This window comes from Carettochelys insculpta, chromosome 1 (assembly GCF_033958435.1).
Source record: "Carettochelys insculpta isolate YL-2023 chromosome 1, ASM3395843v1, whole genome shotgun sequence".
NCBI classification, from domain to species: domain Eukaryota; kingdom Metazoa; phylum Chordata; order Testudines; family Carettochelyidae; genus Carettochelys; species Carettochelys insculpta.
Genome location: NC_134137.1, coordinates 41,077,344 through 41,097,218, shown reverse-complemented (window position 1 = coordinate 41,097,218; position 19,875 = coordinate 41,077,344). Strand labels below are relative to the sequence as shown.

At 43.1% G+C, this 19,875-nt stretch overlaps 1 protein-coding gene across 2 annotated transcripts in view; it reads left to right on the top strand.

Annotated features, from left to right (window-relative positions):
* Window positions 1–19,875, top strand: part of GUCY1A2 (guanylate cyclase 1 soluble subunit alpha 2) — a 296,861-nt gene that overhangs the window by 142,487 nt on the left and 134,499 nt on the right. For both annotated transcript variants that reach the window (XM_074981844.1, XM_074981854.1), the window contains one exon: window positions 13,122–13,607. In XM_074981844.1, coding sequence (XP_074837945.1) covers window positions 13,122–13,607 — 486 coding nt within the window. The remainder of the gene's footprint in view (window positions 1–13,121; window positions 13,608–19,875) is intronic.

Sequence of the window (19,875 nt, the reverse complement as noted above, 5' to 3'; positions counted from 1 at the left end):
AGCAAGGGAAACTTTCCCCTGCAAGGGACTGGATGGGGCAAGGGCTGGACGGGAGGGGGCGGGGGCTGCATGGGCCAGGGGCCAGATGGGAGGGGGGCAGAATGGCCCCGAGGTGGGGGGCAACGGCCGCCACACCTGCATTAGAGCATGTGTCCCCCTTCCCCCTCTGCAGGTCGTCCGGGCCATCAATGTGATGCTCCTCCATATGGTCGTCTGCCTGGGGGATGTGGACGACGCCATCGCCAGCTTCCAGGACATGGGCTTCCCGAACTGCATGGGCGCTTTGGATGGCACGCACATCCCCATCCGTGCCCCGCCACACAGTGCCAGCCAGTGTGTGAACAGGAAAGGCGCTCCAGGTGCTCCAGGCCCTGGTGGACACGAGGGGCCAGTTCACCGACCTCTACATGGGCTGGGCTGGCCGCACCCACGACGCCAGGGTCTTCCAGAACTCCAGCCTCTGCTGCCGCATGGGGGCTGGCACCTTCGTCCCCCAGAGGGAGATATCCGTGGCGGAGGATGTCACCATGCCGCTCTGCATGGTGGCAGATGCGGCTTACCCCCTGCAGCCGTGGCTCATGAGGCCCTACACGGGACACCTCGACCCCACCCGGGAGGCGTTCAGTGAGCGCCTCAACCATGCCTGCAACATGGGCGTCTAAAGAGGCAGTGGAGGTGCCTCCTCACACGGCTGGAGGTTGGGGTCCCCACTGTGCCCCAGGTGGTGGGTGCCTGTTGTGTCCTCCACAACATTGTGGAGGGAAAGGGGGTTGTCTGTGTCCCTGGGGGGGGCCCCTCCGGTTGGTGCTGTCTATGAGCAGCTGGGTGCTGCCCCCATCCACCAGGCCCACCAAGATGGCCACTGCATATGAGAGGCCCTCAGGCAGGCCTTTGCCAATGGCCACCTCTGATCCACACGAACACCCACATCCCCGCGCACATCCGTCACCCACCATCCCTGCCACCCCATCCCCCACCAGAACTGCACATCCACCAGACGCCGAGGAGCACAGCATGGAGTGGTGAATAATAAAGAAATGTTTATATAACTGGCTGTTGGTAAATGTGTATAGGGGGAACCTAACTTAACTAACTTTGAAGTTAACTTCGAAGTTAGGTACTACTTTGAAGTAGCCAGCAGAGAGTCTACACACATTTTCCCTTACTTCAAAGTTAACTTGAAGTTAGCTTTCAAGTAGGGAGCCCAACTTCAAAGTCCTTACTCCATTCCAGTGAAGTAGGGTGTGTTTAGATGCTCAACTTCGAAGTTGTACTTAGGAGTTAGAAACTTCAAAATTATTTTTGTAGTGTAGACACAGCTGTATTCTTTTAAGACCCTGACTACTAGTAGACAAGGATTTTTCTAACAACATAACCTTGTGACAAATTATTATATACTTATAAAACATTGAATAAATACAATAAACTCTTTCATATCTGGCATTCTGCTATCCAGAATTCTTAAATAACTGGCATTTTAGCCATAAATAAATATTGATTGTTTTCCATAAGTACTGTAAATACAGTAAAAGTTGCAATGTGCAATACTGCTGTTGTTGGCAAATAAAATACTCTGCATACATTTTTGTTCCTTAATATTTAATCTTGTTGTTCTTTAGTGTTATACATTTTTAGGTATACCTCTGTATTATCCAGAATATTTGAATATCCACCAACCTCACGGTCCGGTGGCTGCCAGATATGAAAGTTTACTGTATATGTGATCCCATCTCCACCTAGGGGCTGGCTCACATAGAGGTCGAAGATGGGATTTTCCAAACGGTCTTCCAGCCAAAGGGAATTTTACTCCTATCACAGACTGTTTGGAAAACAACACCCTAGGAATCTGTTGCTATTCCCAGTGAGTGGAATTTCTCCTTTAAATTTGGCAGAGTTTTTGTTTTTGATGCCAGATATCTCAGATTTTAATCAAAGTTTTAATAATGGCACCTAAGGTATCCAGTAGGTTTTCTAGCAAAAGTCTAAAAATAGTCAATTGTAAAGAGGAAAGATCTTTTCAGGTCATATTTATGTATTCTGATCTCTGTATGCCAAAGCCATCCAGTCAGTGGTTTGTAGAACCCTCTTTTATTCAGAAATAGTTGGAATGTTCCTGCCAGTTCAGAGAACCTGCTTTTTCTTTGTGATTTTGCTGAGTTCTTGTTACTGTTGTGCATCTGAGGGGAAAAAGGAGCTTCAAGCATCACATGCTATACTCCCTATGGAGATTTCCCATCAGCCATCTTGATATTTTGGAAAACCCATAAGTGGACAAGATTAGGCACTCCTCTTATTTTGGGTCAAGAGGATTCACTGTGAGAAAGGGAGGATACATGAGTTTTTTCACCAGTGTCCCATCCAGAGCTAGACTGACTTTTGGGGCTCAGCCTTAGCTTCGGAGCAGTGTGTAGTGACTCCACTTCAAAAGGCGAAAAGTCTTTCCTCTACTTGAGCAGGAGAAGAGGCATGCCAGGTTGTGAAATCTGTTTTCAGGGTGAAGTTACTTCCTCCATCACCTTATGTTGGACCAGTTCCACTGGCTGACAAGTGATGGAATCATATCATGAAAACACTTATTAGAGACTGAAGTTCATGACAGTTTAGAAGGACTGTAGAAGACCCTGTGAATCATTTACATTATTTGTTATCCTTTGTGTTGTCTGCTGGGTTGCAAGGGACTAGCCAGTCTGTACCTATGTTTTCTCCTCCCATGCACACCTAAGTTACAACTGGAGTAGAGCCAGCTTGGTCCCCCTCACTTCCTTGTGTGCTTCTGCAGGAATCATGCTTTTATAGTACAGGGTATCAATGTACACTGCTTCCATATAAAATAATCTAACAAACTCCACAATGCAAGAGGTAAGGGGTGGGAGCCTGAAGGTAACTTATTAATTGGAAATTAAATTTCTAAGAATTTGGCTTCATAGAGCTAGTTATAAATGCAGAGTTTTAATTTGTGCATTATTTTATTTACTTTTTTGAACATTACAGCAAATTACTATTTTTGATCTAGTATTTGGGTTTTCCTTAAGATAGTTCCCTGTTTTATAGAGGCTACCATTCTGTGTTCTTCAGGAAATCACAATAGAAAATGCTAAATTCAGTTTCTTCAGTTTGGAGTCTGTTGCACATTATGTAACATCCAAGGGATTTCTAAAAATAATCTGAAATTTGAGTTTGCTGACGGATGGAATAGCATCTCCTGCCAGTGCTCTGAGCTGAGTCTATAAGCAAACTCTAAGGCTGTGTCTACACTTGCCCTCCCTTCTGGAAGGTGCATGGTAATGAGCGGAGTGGAAGATGCAAATGAGGCATGGATTAAAATATCTCGTACCTCACTTGCATATTCCCACGAGCTCTTGCTTCCAGAAGAACCCCTTCCAGAAGCAAAAGCTGATGTGTAGATGGGGCTCCTTCGGAAGGAAACGGGGGTACTGTCAAAGGAAATCTGCCTTCCGGAAGACCCTTCTTCAGCAAACATTTGCTGGACTGCACAGCAGACTGGGCTGCCTGTTGTTCTGGATGCCTTGTCTGTCGAGAGAAGCCCCCCCCGAACATCCACACAGCTTTTTTGTCAATAGAATCTGTCAACAGCAGTGTTATGCCTCATGGCTGAGAAGCAGAACACCACTGGCAAAAGTGCTGAGTTTTGTTGACAAACTGTCATCAAAACGCATTTTGTGTGTGGACGTTCCACCAGTTTTGTCAGCAAAACTTGCTAGTGTAACTGTAGCCTAAAGGATCCAGTCCTGCAAGATCCTGAGTGTCTTGTGAGTAGTACTGAGCACTTTGATTTCCACCATAGTTGATGCATCAGTCCTTAGTGCCTACACAATTTTGTCATACACCTCTGGAGAAAGCATGTGTCTTTCCTTCCGTCTAAGAGAAATCCTTGGTTTGGCTGGAATCAGAGTTGAACAAAATCTGTCACTCTTGTTTCCAATCTTGATTATTTTATGATTAATTGTGAGATATCTAAATTGGCCAATTTCTGGGTAGTGAAACTGAGAATGACTTTATTGTGCAGTTAATAGGCACCGACTTACGATAAGGGAGACCCCAGTTGAAGTCACTCTTCCCATACCTATTTAAATATTTTATACAAAATAGAACAACTTCAACAGGAGACTCACCCCCAAATGTCCTGTAGACCTGCGGTTAGGACATTCATCTGGGGATAGGAGACTTGGGTTCAAGCCCCTCCTTCACTTCAGGCAGACTGGGAATTTGAGCCTGTCCTTCCCACATCTTGAGTGCTGTGACCACAAGCTACTGGAGAAAGGGGAACCAATCTTACTTCACTTCTGTGGAGTCTGGCCAAGTAGTTGGCCTCAGATCACATAGAGGAGTGCCTGCTTTGAGGAGTGTGTCAGGGCTTAGATTCAAGAGCAACACTGCATGAACAAAAATTAAACAGACAGAACAGTTCAAAGCTTAAGACTGAAGTGGTGGCATGAGGAGGAAGCAGTAGTTTGTAACTCTTAGCCTAGTGATTAAGGTAGTGGGAGATCCCTGTTTCATATCCCTTCTCCACCTGAGGGAGAAGAGGGATTTTTCCCCTCTCTCAAGTGAGATACCTAACCATTGGTCTCTAGGAGGGTTCTCAAACTTCACTGCACCATGACCTCCTTCTGACAACAAAAAATACTACGTAACTTCAGGAAATGAGGACTGAAGCCTGATCTCCACTGGTCCATGTGTGTATGTGAGGCAAAGGTGAAGCCTATAGGATTCAGTCCCAGATGCAGGGCTTGTAAACTCAGTCCCACTGCCCAGGACTGAAGCCTTTGGCTTCAACCCCAGGCAGCGGGGCTCAGGTTTCAATCCCAGGTCTCAGCAAGTCTAAGCCAGCCCTGATAACCCCATGAGAAGGGCTTTGCCATCTACTTTAGCATCCCAAACCATGGTTGGAGAACCGCTGGTCTATAGGATATTGCAGTGTTGCACTCAGTTTGTTTTCCTTCTGAAGTAGTTCCACTGTAGATCAATAAGTAAAATGTTACTGGAGCAAGAGACTAGCGCCCTTGAAGCTTAGCAGTGTTGTTAATAAGTTATAAAGTGGATGTGGTAAATTGCAGTGCTTTTAGTAAATTGGAGAGATTAGTATCAGTTTGAGGTGTGTTGCATTTTTTTTGTTGCCAGTTTGGTGGTGTTATATTTGACATAAATGTAAGTATAAAACCAAGGGAAAAAAATTGATGTAGAAAGGTCCAGCTTCTGTGTTTTTCTAAAAATATCAAGAAAGGCAAAACAGCAATGTGACATTCCGCGCCCCCCCGCAACCCCATGCTTAATGGGAATTGGCTTATGGATTTGAATATGCATAACCAAAAGATGATTTAGACAAAACACCTCATATAACTTATCTGTTTTGATGTTACAGTCTTCAGAATCTGTTTCCTATTTTTTGGATGTATCAGTTTTGTATGTGAAGTTAGAAGTATGAACTGGGAATCTGTGTGTAACTCTAAATACGCTAACGAGCCATTACTACTGCCTCAGAAAACTAAAGGCTTGGTGATCCACTCAATAACCTGTAAGGAGCCTCGTTTGTCTTTTGAGCCAAAACAATGATTGCTCCTCGGAAGACGTGTGACTGTGTGACTTGATACTGCAATCCATTTTGAATCTGGTGATTTACCATGGGAGTGGGAGATGCCAGACAAAGGATTCCTGCCTTGGGGAAAAGTCTGTTTAAGCAGTGGGAAGTTATCAGTCCTTTTGTCTTCAGAATTTACATAAGTTTTTTAGTGGATTAGAATTAGCTATGCATTTGCTTTTCATTTTATTTTAGTAATTTACCTTGATCTGTGTGTTTTTTTCCCCACTTGCAACCTTTTAAATCCTATTTTTTGTGCTTCATACAAATACTTCCGTTTATCATCAGGCTGAATGTAAATAATAATGTAAAGTATTACTGGGGCAGAGGGGTGGGAAGGTAACAACTGCATATCTCTCTTTCATTGACAAAAGGGTGGACATCTTTATGGGCCTTCCCTGTGTAAATTTTTACACAGGGTAAAATGGGTATGTTATGGGGTTTTGGTCCCTTTTGGGGGTTGGTTTCTTGGTTGCTGAGCTGTATCATAGAATCATAGGGCTGGAAGGCAACTCAGGAGGTCATCTATTCCAGTCGCATGCTTCAAGCAGGATCAACCCCATCTAAGTCATCCCAGTCAGGATCTTGTCAAGCTGGGACTTAAAAACCTCTAAGGATGGAGAATCCATCACCTCTCTAGGCAGTGAATCCAGTGCTAGGTCTCTAGAACTCAATCCTCCCAGAGCTGAAGCAGTTTAATATCTGCATTGCTTGGCAGGAGGGCAGCAACCCCAACTCTGTGCCTTGTGTAGAGGAGACCAGAGGCTCTGCCCCAGAAGGACAGGGTGGTGGGGGACGCCAGAGAGCAAGATGGTGGGTGACAGCTCTCTGGGGAACAGTGCGAATGGGACTCTCTGATTGCACCCTATCATAAGAACACTTCAGCCTGCAGCTCACATGAACTATCCATTATTTTAACTTAGTAAATTGCCCATTTGTGGTTGGTGAGACAGCTGGGAAGTCCAGTGAGAGATGAAACTGCACTCCTTAGAATGTTCTATGTCATGGTGATGTAATAAGTATTAAATGCATAAATAATGACAACTGCAACAATAATGCGTGACTTTTATATTTCTCTTTTCATCACCAAAGCTCTGTGCAAATATTTAGCAATTGTCAAGCACCATTTTTACAATACATATCTTTGCTCATCTGGAAGCTGACAGTCAAGACAACTAAGAGGACAGGGAGTGATCTTCAGGTTTTGGATTAGGATTTGGGATTTCCATATTCCTGTAATTAATCCACTCTGTTTTCTAGAATAAATATCAGAAAAAACTAACAAAGTATACCATCAGACTGACATTTATAAGTACAGAAGACCCCAAAAAATTGCAATACAAACTGACAGATCAAATAGGACTCAAAGAGGGGGATGGGGGGGGATATTAAGTGTCCTGCCTGAGATAATTACGAGCATCAAAGGAAGGGAAGCAGTCCTTGTAATGTGTGAGGTAATTGGTGTATCTGTTCATACCTCGTGTTAATGTGTCAAATTTGAATATGAATTCCAATTCACAAATTTCTTGCTGTAATCTGTTTTTGAATTCTCTGTGCTCTAGGACACAGATTCTCAGGTCTTTAACAGAATGGCCCACCCCATTGAAGCATTCACTGACCAGCTTAAGTGTATTGAGTTACTTGATGTCTGCTCTGTGTCCATTTATTCTTTGGTGAAGGTTTTGCCCAGTCTGTCCAATGTACATAGTGTCGGGCCATTGTTAGCACATAACAGCATATGTAATGTTGCTGGACGTGCAGTTTGTTATCTCAGGCATACCAGTGTAATCCTGAATAAATCAATGGTGGTCAGTGCATAGCTCCTCAACTTTTTCACAAAGAATTCTATTATTCAGTTAAATGCTGAAGCTAGGTATGCAGCAAACCTAAGCGCTCTAAGCGCTGAAGAGTACAAGACAGGTGGCGGCACAGCCAGCTTTCCCATGGCACGGGCTGTCATGCTCAGGGCAGAAGTTGAAAGACTGCACTTAGGCATTTAAATGTAGTTCAGCTTGATGCCCTTTCAAGCTTTGATGTGTCCAGTTAAAGTGCCAGCAAAGGTGCCAGTTGTAATAGACTCAGGGCTAGTGTCCACAGGCCCCACAGTGCAGGGTACATTGCCATATGCCCTAATGTGTTGCACAGTAGCTGCCCTGTGTAGGCCCTGCTAGTGTGAATAAATACATACCTAGTTCCTGTGAATGCGTTCCTTTCCATTTGTACCAGCCAGGTTTATAAGGGGCAGTCACAGCATCTAGTTAAAGTAACTCTTTGGGGGCCCTGCATTTCACACCACTGCAGTCTGCCCTGTGAAACTGTGTGGATGAGCCCTAAGGCTTTGTTCTCATAGGCCACAGATGACCTCCAGGGTTGCCAGGTGTCCATATTCAACTGGAATGCCTGGTCAAATAGGGACCCTGATGGCTCCAGTCACCTCTGCCAATTGGGCCATTAAAAGTTTGGTTGGCAGTTCAGTGTGGCTATGCCATGGCTCTGTCCATCTCCTGGCAACAGCGGCATGTGCCCCACTTGGCTCCTACATGTAGGGGCAGTGAGGGGGCTCTGCACACTGCTTCTGTCCCAAATGCAGACTCTGCAAGTGCAATTGCCTGGGCAGCACAGCCAGTGGGAGCTGTAGGGGTCATACCTGCAGATGGCACAGGCTGCAGAACTGCTTGGCTGCATCTCCATGTAGGAGCCAGGTGGGGCACATACTGCTGCTTCCAGGAGCTGCGTGGTTCCTGCACCCCTGAGTCCCCCAATGCCTTCCCCTGTCCCACCTGCTGAACCCTGTGATCCCAGCCTGAAGCTCCCCTTCCTCCACATCAAACGCTTCATCCTCAGGCCCACCCCAGCATGTGTGCCCGCAGCCAGAGGCCTCAACTCCCCAATACCGTAACCCCCTTTCCTATCCTGGATCCCCCACCTACAATCGGACCCCCATGGATGTCCCCACCCCAGAGCCCACACCCCCCAGATGGAGCCTCACCGCCTCCCACACCCTAACCCACTGAGCCAGCCTGGTGAATATGAGGAACTGAGAGTGAGATTGGGGAGAATGAGTGACAGAAGGAAGGGAGATGGAGTGAGCAGGGCGCAGAGCCTCAGAGAAAGTGTGGGTGGGGGACAGGCCTTGGAGAAGGAGTGGGGCAGGGTGGGGTCAGAGCATTCAGTTTTGTGCAAGTAGAAAGTTGGCAACCTTGAAAACCTCCCATAGGGAAGTGACAGTTTGCAGCTAACTGCCTGAATAAGATTTGAGCCAGTAAATGAGATGAATGTTTCTGCAGATCACGAAGAGTCCTGGGAACCATCTGATCCTTCACAAGATTTTCCATCCTGTCTGGTTTTTCTGAATATTGTTTTTTTTCCATTTTGCAAATATAATTCAAGTGTCTAGTGAATCCTATATTGGCAGGTAAATTAACTGTATGAGACCTGTTTTCGTCCAGTTTTGCAGGATGTCTCTCTATTCTTGCACTATAAGAGAGGGTCAATAGGAGCACCCAATTTATCTTTTCTGTGCGATTCATTATTTTGTATGCTTATGCCATGTCTCCTTATTTGCTGCCTCTGTAATTCAGCCTCCTCTGACTCAGTCATTAATTGAGTTTCTTTTTAGTAGAACCTAAGCTATTTCACTGTCGTACACTCATCCAAATGACTTCCCTCTTTCCCCTTTAATCTCTTTTTGTGTTTGTTGTAATTTATTGGTAGTTAATACAGACAGCTACTGAAGAATGTGCTTTTCAGGCCAGCCATATGCTTGTAGCAAATGTTGTGACATTAGTATTGAGATTCTCTCAGAGACTGTGTCCACTAACTAGAGTGCTTTGTCCAGTTCTTCAGCATCTAAAACGCTTGGTTCTACTCCAATTACTTTATTAGGCATGGTGAATAGTCACAGAGGTAACATGTTAGTCTGTAGCTTCACAAAAGAAAGCAGCAGTCGTGTAGCACTTTAAAGACTAACTAAATAATTTTACTAGGTGATGAGCTTTCGTGGGACAGACCCACTTCTTCAGATCTGGAAATTCTGATGAAAGTAAACTGACACAAGAATTCAACAGAAAGATAGAAAAAAAGTTTGATACTTTACACCTTGGTCTCAACAAAGATATTAATTACCTTACACATTACAAGGACAGTTTCCCCATTTTTGATATTTGTTGTGATCTCAGGCAGCCCACTGAACTTAATGGACACTTGAAGTAAGTAATTTTCTATCCCCACTCTTCCCTACTTCAGCCCCCTCCTTCTGTCCTATGTAGCTGATTCATCAGTTTTCATTTACTTGTTTTTCTTATCTTTCTGTTAAATTCTTGTCACGTTGGTTTACTTTTATCAGAATTTTCCAGATCTGAAGAAGTGGGTCTGTCCCACGAAAGCTCACCACCTAATAAATTTAGCTAGTCTTTAAAGTGGTACATGACTGCCTTTTTTTGTTTTATTACGCATGTAACAGCTCTTGGGTTTAGTTATGGAGGATATCAAAATTCCAATTCAGGTTACACACTACTCACTTGACTTTATGTACATCTCCCCTAGATGTGAACAGCTATACCAGAGCTTCTTAACTGTGGGAATGTGTACCACTGGAGGTATGCAGATGTCTTCTATGGTACATCAACTCATCTATATATTTGCCTACTTTTACAACAGGCTACATAAAAAGTATTATAAGTCAGTACAAACTAAAATTTCATGTAGACAATGACTATCTTATACTGCTCTGCATATTATGCACTGGAATGCAAGTGCAATATTATATTCCATTTTTATTATATTATATGGTAAAATGAGAGAAATATTTTTCACTAATAGTGTGCTGCCATACTTTGATATTTTTGTGTCTGATTGTGTAAGCAAGTATTTAAGTGAGATGAAACCCAGGCTGCTTCTACACTCGCCTTCTCCCATCAGAGGTGGCATGGTAATGAGGCAATTCGAAGCAGGCTAATGAAGTGGGGAAGTCCATATTCACCACCTCATTAGCATAATGGCAGCCACGTAAATTTTGAAGGGCGGACTTCGAATTGCAGATTGAGTGTAGATGGGGGCAGCTTCGAAATAAGCCCCCACTTCGACATTCCCTTACTCCCACAAAACTAGATCTGAGTAAGGGAATGCCAAAACGGGGCGCTTATTTTGAAACTTCCCCCATCGACACTGTTGATCTGCGATTCAAAGTCTGCTCTTTGAAATTCGCGCGGCTGCCATTATGCTAATGAGGTGGTGAATATGGAAGTTAGAGCCTCATTAGCCTGCTCAAACTGCCTTATTACCATGCCACCTCTGACAGGAGAGGGTGAGTGTAGAAGCAGCCTGAGTTTCACATCTCTTAAAAAAATACTTGCTTACACAATCAGATGCAAAAATATCAGTGTCAAGTATCGGAGGGGTAGCCGTGTTAGTCTGGATCTGTAACAGCAGCGAAGGGTCCTGTGGCAGCTTATAGACTAACAGAAAAGTTTTGAGCATGAGCTTTCGTGAGCACAGACTCACTTCATCAGATGCTGGTGATCTCCAGCATCTGATGAAGTGAGTCTGTGCTCACGAAAGCTCATGCTCAAAACTTTTCTGTTAGTCTATAAGGTGCCACAGGACCCTTCGTTGCTGTTAAAAATATCAGTGTGGCAGCATGCTATTAGTGAAAAAGATTTCTCTCATTTTACCATATAATGTAATAAAAATGGAATATAACATTGCACTTGCATTTCAGTGGATAATATGCAGAGCAGTATGCTAATAAGGTGCTGAATATGGACGTGAGCGCCTCATTAGCCTTCTTCGAATTGCGTCATTACCATGGTACCTCCAACAGGAGGGGATGAGTGTAGAAGCAGCCTTAGAGTACACAAGACAGATCAAACTCCTGACATGGGTACAATTGTTTGGAAAGGTTGAGAGCTACTGACCTTCTTGGATGTGAGAATCAATTACTTGGCAGATCCCATAAGGCAAGCTTATCAGTTCAAGATGTTTCTGCCTACTTTGTCTACTATAAACAAACCCACAATAGCTTATTTTTTTGCCTCCTTTGTTCACTCTAAACATACACAATAGTTATTTCAGCAAGCACTTCTTTGGGGTTGTTTTCCTGCTTTAACTTGTGCTATTAAAGGGCTTTCGCCTCTCAGCTCCCTCATTCTTCTCACAGGGACAAAGCACAAAACTGGAAGTCCGAATGCAGACAATGCAAAGTCTATTGAGGTTCATTTCCAAGCAAGCCTATTCCAAAGCCCTTCGTACTGGTCAGGCTTATTGCTGTATAGCAACAGAGTCTGCTCCCTACTGTTGCTTTCCCACCTCTAATGCCACAGAGCATTTACTCTGTGTCTTTGACTCTGTCCTTGTTCCCCATTCCCTGTTCCCATTCGCACTTACTAAAAATGATCCCAATTTTCTTTCTCCTACTTCTTGACTGACTTTAGGTTATATAGTAAAATTTGGTTATGATATAGCTGAGGAGAACTTAATCATTTTACTGAAATTTTACTAACTAGTCCTATCATATAGTAATATAATTCTCTGACCAATCATATCTCACCACTTTAATTAACACCAACAAAATTAATTATACAGCAGACAGAAACAATTAAAAACCAGATAGAGACCATGCAGATTAATAATAGGAAAGTGGGGACCTTAAGGACAAAATAGTAAACAAACAAGGGTTTCACAACCCCAGCTATTGCTAAGTGAGTTCTTGCCAGAAAGAAAGCTATCTGAGTTTTCTTTAAGCATTCTGGGAGCTTTCCTTTATTTGAAGGTGTTAGATTGGATAGTTTTCTGAACAGCCCAATAATATCTTATTTCAGCGTGGTTGGTTTGGAATGTGACTGTACTCTTTCCAGCTTCAGCACATCCCTGCTGCTCAGTCAAAGAGTAAAGTCTTAGCCAAAGAACAGAGCCTCAGACTTTCAGAGTGAGAGAAGGTCTATACGCAGACAGGCTTGTAATTTTGATTCTTGAACTAAGTGATATGATTATGCCTAAATTCTTACAATGTAGTAGGCCTGAATATCTGTAGTCTAACATGGGCCTACTCATGACAGCTAAACTATCCTTGCAATTAGTTATGTTCGTCCTAGGAAGCGTATTTTACTGTGGTTGTTTTTCACATTTAAATGTGATGCAGGTAGGTCCAGGATCTCATTTTGGGGCATCACTGTGGCAGAACGTCATGCTATGGAACACATGCAAAGAGATACAGGCTGTTCTTCTCACTTGCCCTGGCAACCAGACCAGGGCAGAGATAGTCTCATGAGATCCAAATTGGGTATATGAAAAACTGAGTCTCCCCAAGGCAAAAGGAGAGGTAGGACGTTGTGCAGGTAGAAACCTTAGGAACTGCCAGTTGGAGAGGGTTCTTAGATTAAGTTTTATGTGCATTGCTCATGTAAAGGATACAAGAAGACCCCACCAATGTCCCATTGTACGTGTGTTGAGTTGACAGTGGAGTGAGGGTTCATGTAGACTTATTCATTAAACTTTTTTTTTTAAATCCCTTTACATTTTGCAGGTGATGGAAGTCAAAGGGCAAATGATCCATGTGCCGGAGTCCAATTCTATTTTGTTTTTGGGTTCCCCTTGCGTGGACAAGCTGGATGAACTGATGGGCCGAGGCCTGCATCTTTCTGATATACCTATCCATGATGCTACCCGTGATGTCATATTGGTTGGGGAGCAGGCAAAGGCCCAAGATGGCTTGAAGAAACGAATGGATAAACTGAAGGCAACATTAGAGCGAACACACCAAGCTCTGGAAGAGGAGAAAAAGAAGACAGTGGATCTTCTTATTTCTATTTTCCCAGTTGATGTAGCCCAGCAGTTGTGGCAGGGACAGCAAGTTCAGGCCAGGAAGTTTGATGATGTCACCATGCTCTTCTCAGACATTGTCGGCTTCACAGCTGTCTGCGCCCAGTGCACCCCAATGCAGGTGATCAGCATGCTGAATGAGCTGTATACTCGATTTGACCATCAGTGTGGTTTCTTGGATATCTATAAGGTAAGATACTTCAGTCTGTAAAATACGGAAAGCCTCTCTTTTTAAGTTGCCATCATAGCTAAGTTTCTAAGTTGAACACACAATTTTAATAAGGCTGGTTGGAAAATGTTATGGGTTTTTTGGTGGAGAATTTTGAATTTTTGGTGGAAAAATTTAAAATTTGTCTGGGAAGGAAGGATGTGCATGGGGGTGGTGGAGGGAAAGGCATGAAGTGAGGGCAAAATTGGGGCAGGAAGAGGTGGGGCAGGGTCCGGGGCAAGGGGTTGCTCCAGGCCCTGCATCTCCCTTGGGATGGCCCTGAGTATAACCACTGACCTATAGGATACTCTGATATGGTCTTCCCCACAGATGTCTCCTGTTGAAGCTGTTCTCCTCTAGATATTTATGAAAGAGTGATCCAAAGAGAACAGGAAAGTGGGAATGATTCTATTATGCCATGGTTAAGGCACCCATGTGGGAAATCTCAGTTCAAATCCCTTCTCCCTCTTCAGTAGATTGGGGAATTAAACCTGTTTTTCTCCCATTCCACTGGGCGAAAAATGTTAAGGTGGCCACCACCTCTTCTGTTTGGAAATTCAGTCGGCAGCTTCAGAGTACACCTATCAGATTGGGCCCTGAAAAGGACGTAGGTGGCCCAATGTCTATCCTCTTCAGTTTTTGAATTGCTCTGAAGCTTAGATAGCAAGCAGCACCTGGATACTTAGAGTGAGACAGCAGTGTACATGCCTGGTGGCAGAAGCTTAGGGGCTCCGTCAGTATAGACACCTGCAGATTTGAGTGCGAATTTTGTGAATTGCTGTAAAGCCTAAAACTGGGACTTAGGCACCTACCACCAAACTTAGGGCTTGTACACAGTATCAAGCATGTTGATACAACTTATGTTTCTTGGTGATGTTAATAAGCCACATCCTTGAGTGATGTGAGTTTCACTGAGCTAACTGGACAGCACTGCATAGATGGGAGTGTTTCTTCTGCCAACATAGCTGTGACCTCCGGCAGGGGTGGTTTTACTATGCCGATAGGGCTCAGCACAGAGCCTCTTCACCGGATATGCTGCTCTAGGGAAGCTGCACGGCTGTAACACTTCTAGTGTAGAAAACTCAAAGGCATCTAAATCCCCAGGTGTTTACTTTTGTGACTCCAGGCTTCACCTCTGGCTCTTTTCAATCCTTTCCTCTTCCTGCTTTCTTGTCCTTTCTCCTCTTTTTCATGAGAAGTTTAATTGTAAATAATCATTTTGCTGTGAATAAAAACATTCTAAATTCCCTATACTCGACCTTTACTTGCTGCTCAATACATTATGAAAAAAAATCTCTGCATTACATTTTAGTTTTTCAAATTTTACTGTCAGCAGGAGAACTGGTATGGTTTGACTAACCAAATTATATACTCAATGCTGCTGAAGTGTCTCCTGGAATCTATCGGCTAAGTGTCTCAGGGTTTAGTTTTTGTTTTTTTATAATGTCCATGGCAGTTGTTATGTATTTTTCTCAAGTTCTAAAGTATAAAAATGTACACATGATGAAACTAACTTTTTATAATATTTGATCTTTTTTGTAAACAAACTGCAAGGTGAAATCTCAGTGGTACTTGATGATATTTCCATTATATGACCATTGAACGACACTGATAAATCACGCTAGTTAACAAACAGCCATTGCCTGACGTTCCCTTTTCTTTGCTATGGAAAGTTTAGTAAACATCACTGTTGATTAGTAATGAGCATCTTATTTTCTTTTGTGCCTAAAAAGTAACTTAATAAAATTGTGTCAGTGAATCACTAACTGCTTCAGAAGTCAGAGATTTAGAATCCAGTTCTCCTTACTCATGTAAGACCAAGTCTACTCTAGAAAAAGCTTACCAGTGGTACAGCTTTTGCAGTGCCATGCAAAAGACAGGTTCAGTTTCTTTTTGCTCCTACTGCCCGAACAGAGCTGTGTACCAACAGCTCCCTAGCCTGAAACTAACACAGTAGCCGTTAGGATGAGGACACCTCAAAATATGAGGATGAGGAAGTTGAAATGTGGTAAAAGGGAGGTGCTAGTCATACATATGCATGAAGAACATCAAGACCTGTAGCATGTCTGGTCTTAGGTGAAACTGTTGGAGTCCTCTGTGTCTGTTTCAAACTGCAGAGCTCCTTCCCCGGATACGGTGAGTATATGCATGCTTCTGGGAGCAGATTCCTGAAGGAGATCTAAAAGGAAGTTGGGAACTTTAGAAATTGTGTCTATAGCCGTCTATGTAGTACAGGTTGAACCTCTATAGTCCAGCACCCTTGGGACCTTCCCAGTGCCAGAAGAGAGAATTTGCCAAACTACAGGAGATCAATTTTGTCTAGAACATTACCAACACTTTTACTGCTTACTGGGCTCTTAGAAGATATTTAGGGGTAAATTACAGCTAAATACCAGCACAGAATGCTGAGAGCCAGGACTGGTGACTGGAAACAAACTTTAAGATCAGGGGAAAGTTGGTCACACCCATGATAAGTGGTCACCTGGCTAACTAAAATCATGCCGGATTATGAGTGTTGCCAAATGAGAGAGTTCTGGATTAAAGATAGTCACCCTGTAGACAGTTTGAATAAAATTGTTTTGGTAATAAAAACCATGAAGATTTGTATCCTCTATGGATGTGCACAAAGGCAGACAGAGATCGAACAGTAAGTTACACACTTCTGCTTTATAGAGGTCGTTCATCTGTTGAATCTGAGGACCACATCATTTTAAATCATAAACAAAAACTTTTACTTCTGTAATCATTATCCATCTTGACTGACATAGAGTGGATTGAACTGAGCCCCTTCATACCCAAAAAGCACGAGTGGTTAGAGCTTGAGCTTAAGTCCACCTCTGTAAGAGGCCTGTATTCTCCTGGATGGAGCACAGATAAGGATGTGTAACACTGACCATTGAGTCACATGCGCAGGTGCAACTCAGCTTAAGTGAGCTGAGTTACACACATTTCTTCACAGGATATATTTGGTATTTCTATTCAGTAAGGGGTTTGATGCTCAGATACCCTTTATCTGTTAAAAAAAATGAATTTATGGACTCCATAGAATAATGTGTCTTGCATATAGAATATAATTAATTTTATACTGCTCTTTTTTCATATGCAATATTTGGTAAATTTCTTCAGAGAGTAATGGATGGGAACCTATTGTGAAGTACTGATAAGAGAAAATAGAGCAGTTGCAAAGTTTGCTAATGAGCTTCTGAAAGACTGAACGTAAATCAGCAGTTTTCAAATGTTCTGATGAGTCTCATGTCCTGAAGAACACTTGATGGTGGTCTGTATGGTCACATCTGTCCCTTTTGGTTTCCAGCTGCTGCTAAATCACATGAAAAGACATCTAAAATTATTAATAACTTTCCTAATGTTAAGTAATCAGCATAGCTGCTATGGAGGTGTTTTATGAGCAGAGGAAATAGTTCGTGTGATCACAAACAGGCGAGGAGTCTGTGTTGTGGGCCATCTGTAAAGCTGTAATAAAATAGTTTTAAAAAAAAAAAGCTTGAGAACCCCTCAGCTAATGAGTGTAATAGCAAATTTGACACTGTATCCTCAGCAATAGCTGTCACTCAGACTAGGACATTAGGGGCCTGATTCAGCAAACCACCTAAGCACGTGCTTGTCTTTAAGCATACACCAAGAAGGGGATGCAGTGAGCTTTATCGCCTATCCCTTTTGAAAAGGGGCTTGGAATCTTGAACTTTCCCCAGCTTCTGTGGGCCTCTGGGCAGTGTGGACATGGGGACTGCTCCTGAAGAGGGTAGGGCTGAGAACAGAAGGGATGGAGACAAGGGCAACCAGCCCTCAGCACTGCTTGGAGTGTGCCTTGCCCCTCCAACCCTTAGCATTACCCAGTGTGCATGGCACAGTGCTCCAGCATTAATTTAAAATGCCTCAGGGTTCCAGCCACTGCCGCTGCTATAGTGACCACAGCAGCAGCCAGAGCTGTGGGCCCCACTGAAGCACCAGGCCGTAGGGCCACCCCTCCCATCCTCCAATTGGCAGGCCTGACTTTCGCTAACACATTCACTATAAATTGATGTGACTGCCATCCATCTAAGGCTATGTCTCCACTGGAGGGTTTTGTCGACAGTAAATCAACAGAACACAGCACTTTTATTGACAGTCTTATCCTGTTCCCCATGAGGCATAACGCCTCTGTCAACCAAGATCTGTTGACAGAAAGCTGGTCTGGACATTCCGGGGGCCCTCTGTCAACAGGCAGGGCTTCCAGGACACCAGGCATGTTTTGTCAGAAGATACCTTCCGATGAAAATTTCTGTTGACAAATCACTCTAATTGAAACATAGCCGAACATTTCACATCAGTGCATCGCCCTTATAATTACTGCACTGTCGTGTGAGCATCGGCTGTGAGCCCAAATCCTGAGAAGATACTGGAATCCATTATTTTCTAACCCGAAGTCAAGAGTGATGTCAAAGACGTTATTAGGTGTACCATATGTAATACATGTAAGCGTGATGCATTCTTGAAATGAGTTCTTCTAGTTAATGGCTTTGAGACATTCCTTGTTCAAATCTGTGGGTTCATGAGTAGAGCACATTAGAGTATTTAAATTATCTGGCCTGGCATTAGTTTTGAAGGCAGCTTGGCAGAGTCCTCTGAGGAAAAATAAGAAAAAGGAACATTTAATTGTTAGTCATCTTGTTGCTTTGATAAGCTATTTTCTGATTTACTGCCTTTGTATCGCTGTGTGCTACTTTCCATAATACATTATTGTACATGAGTTAAAAGAAAGAATTGTTCTGTACACTGATGAGGTGACTAAAAAACAGATTGTTATAAGCAGCACTTCAAAAATTATATTGAATATTTGTATAAATTTTAAACAAATTTTACTGTTTGCTCCCCCCATATGTTTTCCACCAAAACAGCAAATATCATTATTTTACCAGAATATTTGCAGACAGGGAATTTTTCGTCCCTAGTATTTCTACCTAGAATCTGTTTTTAAGTGTGCCTCTCATCTAGCCAGGGAGCAGAAGCACACCATGTGACTTGCATGCAATCAAAACAGCTCAGTTTTCAAATATCCTTGTGTATAAGCAACAGATCAAGTATAATTTGCAAAGATTAGTAGCTGAGTACTTTTGAATAGCAAATTTGGAGAAATTGACATCTGTTTATAAAGCAGAAAATGAGGCAAAATTCATCAAATAAATTTCCTGTTACCAGTTATCCACACAGCTTTGCTTTTCAAGTGTGTTGAGTTGAGAATTTCAGTGGCTATGTCTACACTAGCATTCCTGTTTTGAAAGAGGCATGCAAGGACACTGAAAATGCAAATGAGGGACAAATTTACATATCTGGGACCTCATTTGCATATTATTTCAGAAGAGCCCCATCTACACTGCTTTTCTTTCTAGAGTAATCCAATCCCCACCTTCAAAAGAACCCTTCTTCCTATTCCTTTTTTGGAAGAAAGATTCTTTCAAAGATGGGGTTTACTTTAGAAAGAGCTACGTCTGTACTGCTTTTCTTTTGAAAGAACCTCTTCTGGAAGAAGGCTATGCAAATTAGGTCCCAGATATGTAAATCTGTGCCTCATTTGCATTTTAAATTTCCTGCACTTACATGCCTCTTTCGAAAGAGGAATGCTAATGTAGATGTAGCCAGTAGGACAGAGCAATTCTGATGTTGAACTAAGGAAGGGAAGCTAACCAAAAAGTAGTAATAGTTGGCCATTATTTCACACTTTGCATCCAAGGATCTCAAAGTATTTCTCGGTCACTGATAGCTTTCCTCTCCTGGGATGTAAATTTTAAGTATTTATCTCAATAGCTGAGAAATACAGCAGTGAATGGCTTCAGAGTGAACATGCGGAAGTTCATGTATTTTTTTAGCATGGTAGGTTTAGGCGCATACAAACTCCGATCAACGAACACTGTTTTCCCCAGCATGTCTTAACCACTTGCATTAGCTTTCCTGCCATTACCTCACATCTATGTGCGAGCCCATTTTCCACTCAGAGTCCTACTCCCCCATGTCTCCCGCCTCATATGCTGAATCAGCTGCCATTTACCCAGCACTCAGGCACACGCTTCCTGGTCTTCTCCAGCTGCCAAGTACACCCCTCTGCATCCTCTGCTGCCTGTATTGGAGTGAAAGCTCTATGAGGGGAATATTTTCCATTCTTTTGGGTCAAACTGTGGATTTTTTGTGTAGTGTTCCTTCATTCCCCAGCCATAGCAATTACATTTTGTGTGTGTGTGTGTGTGTGTGGCCCCAC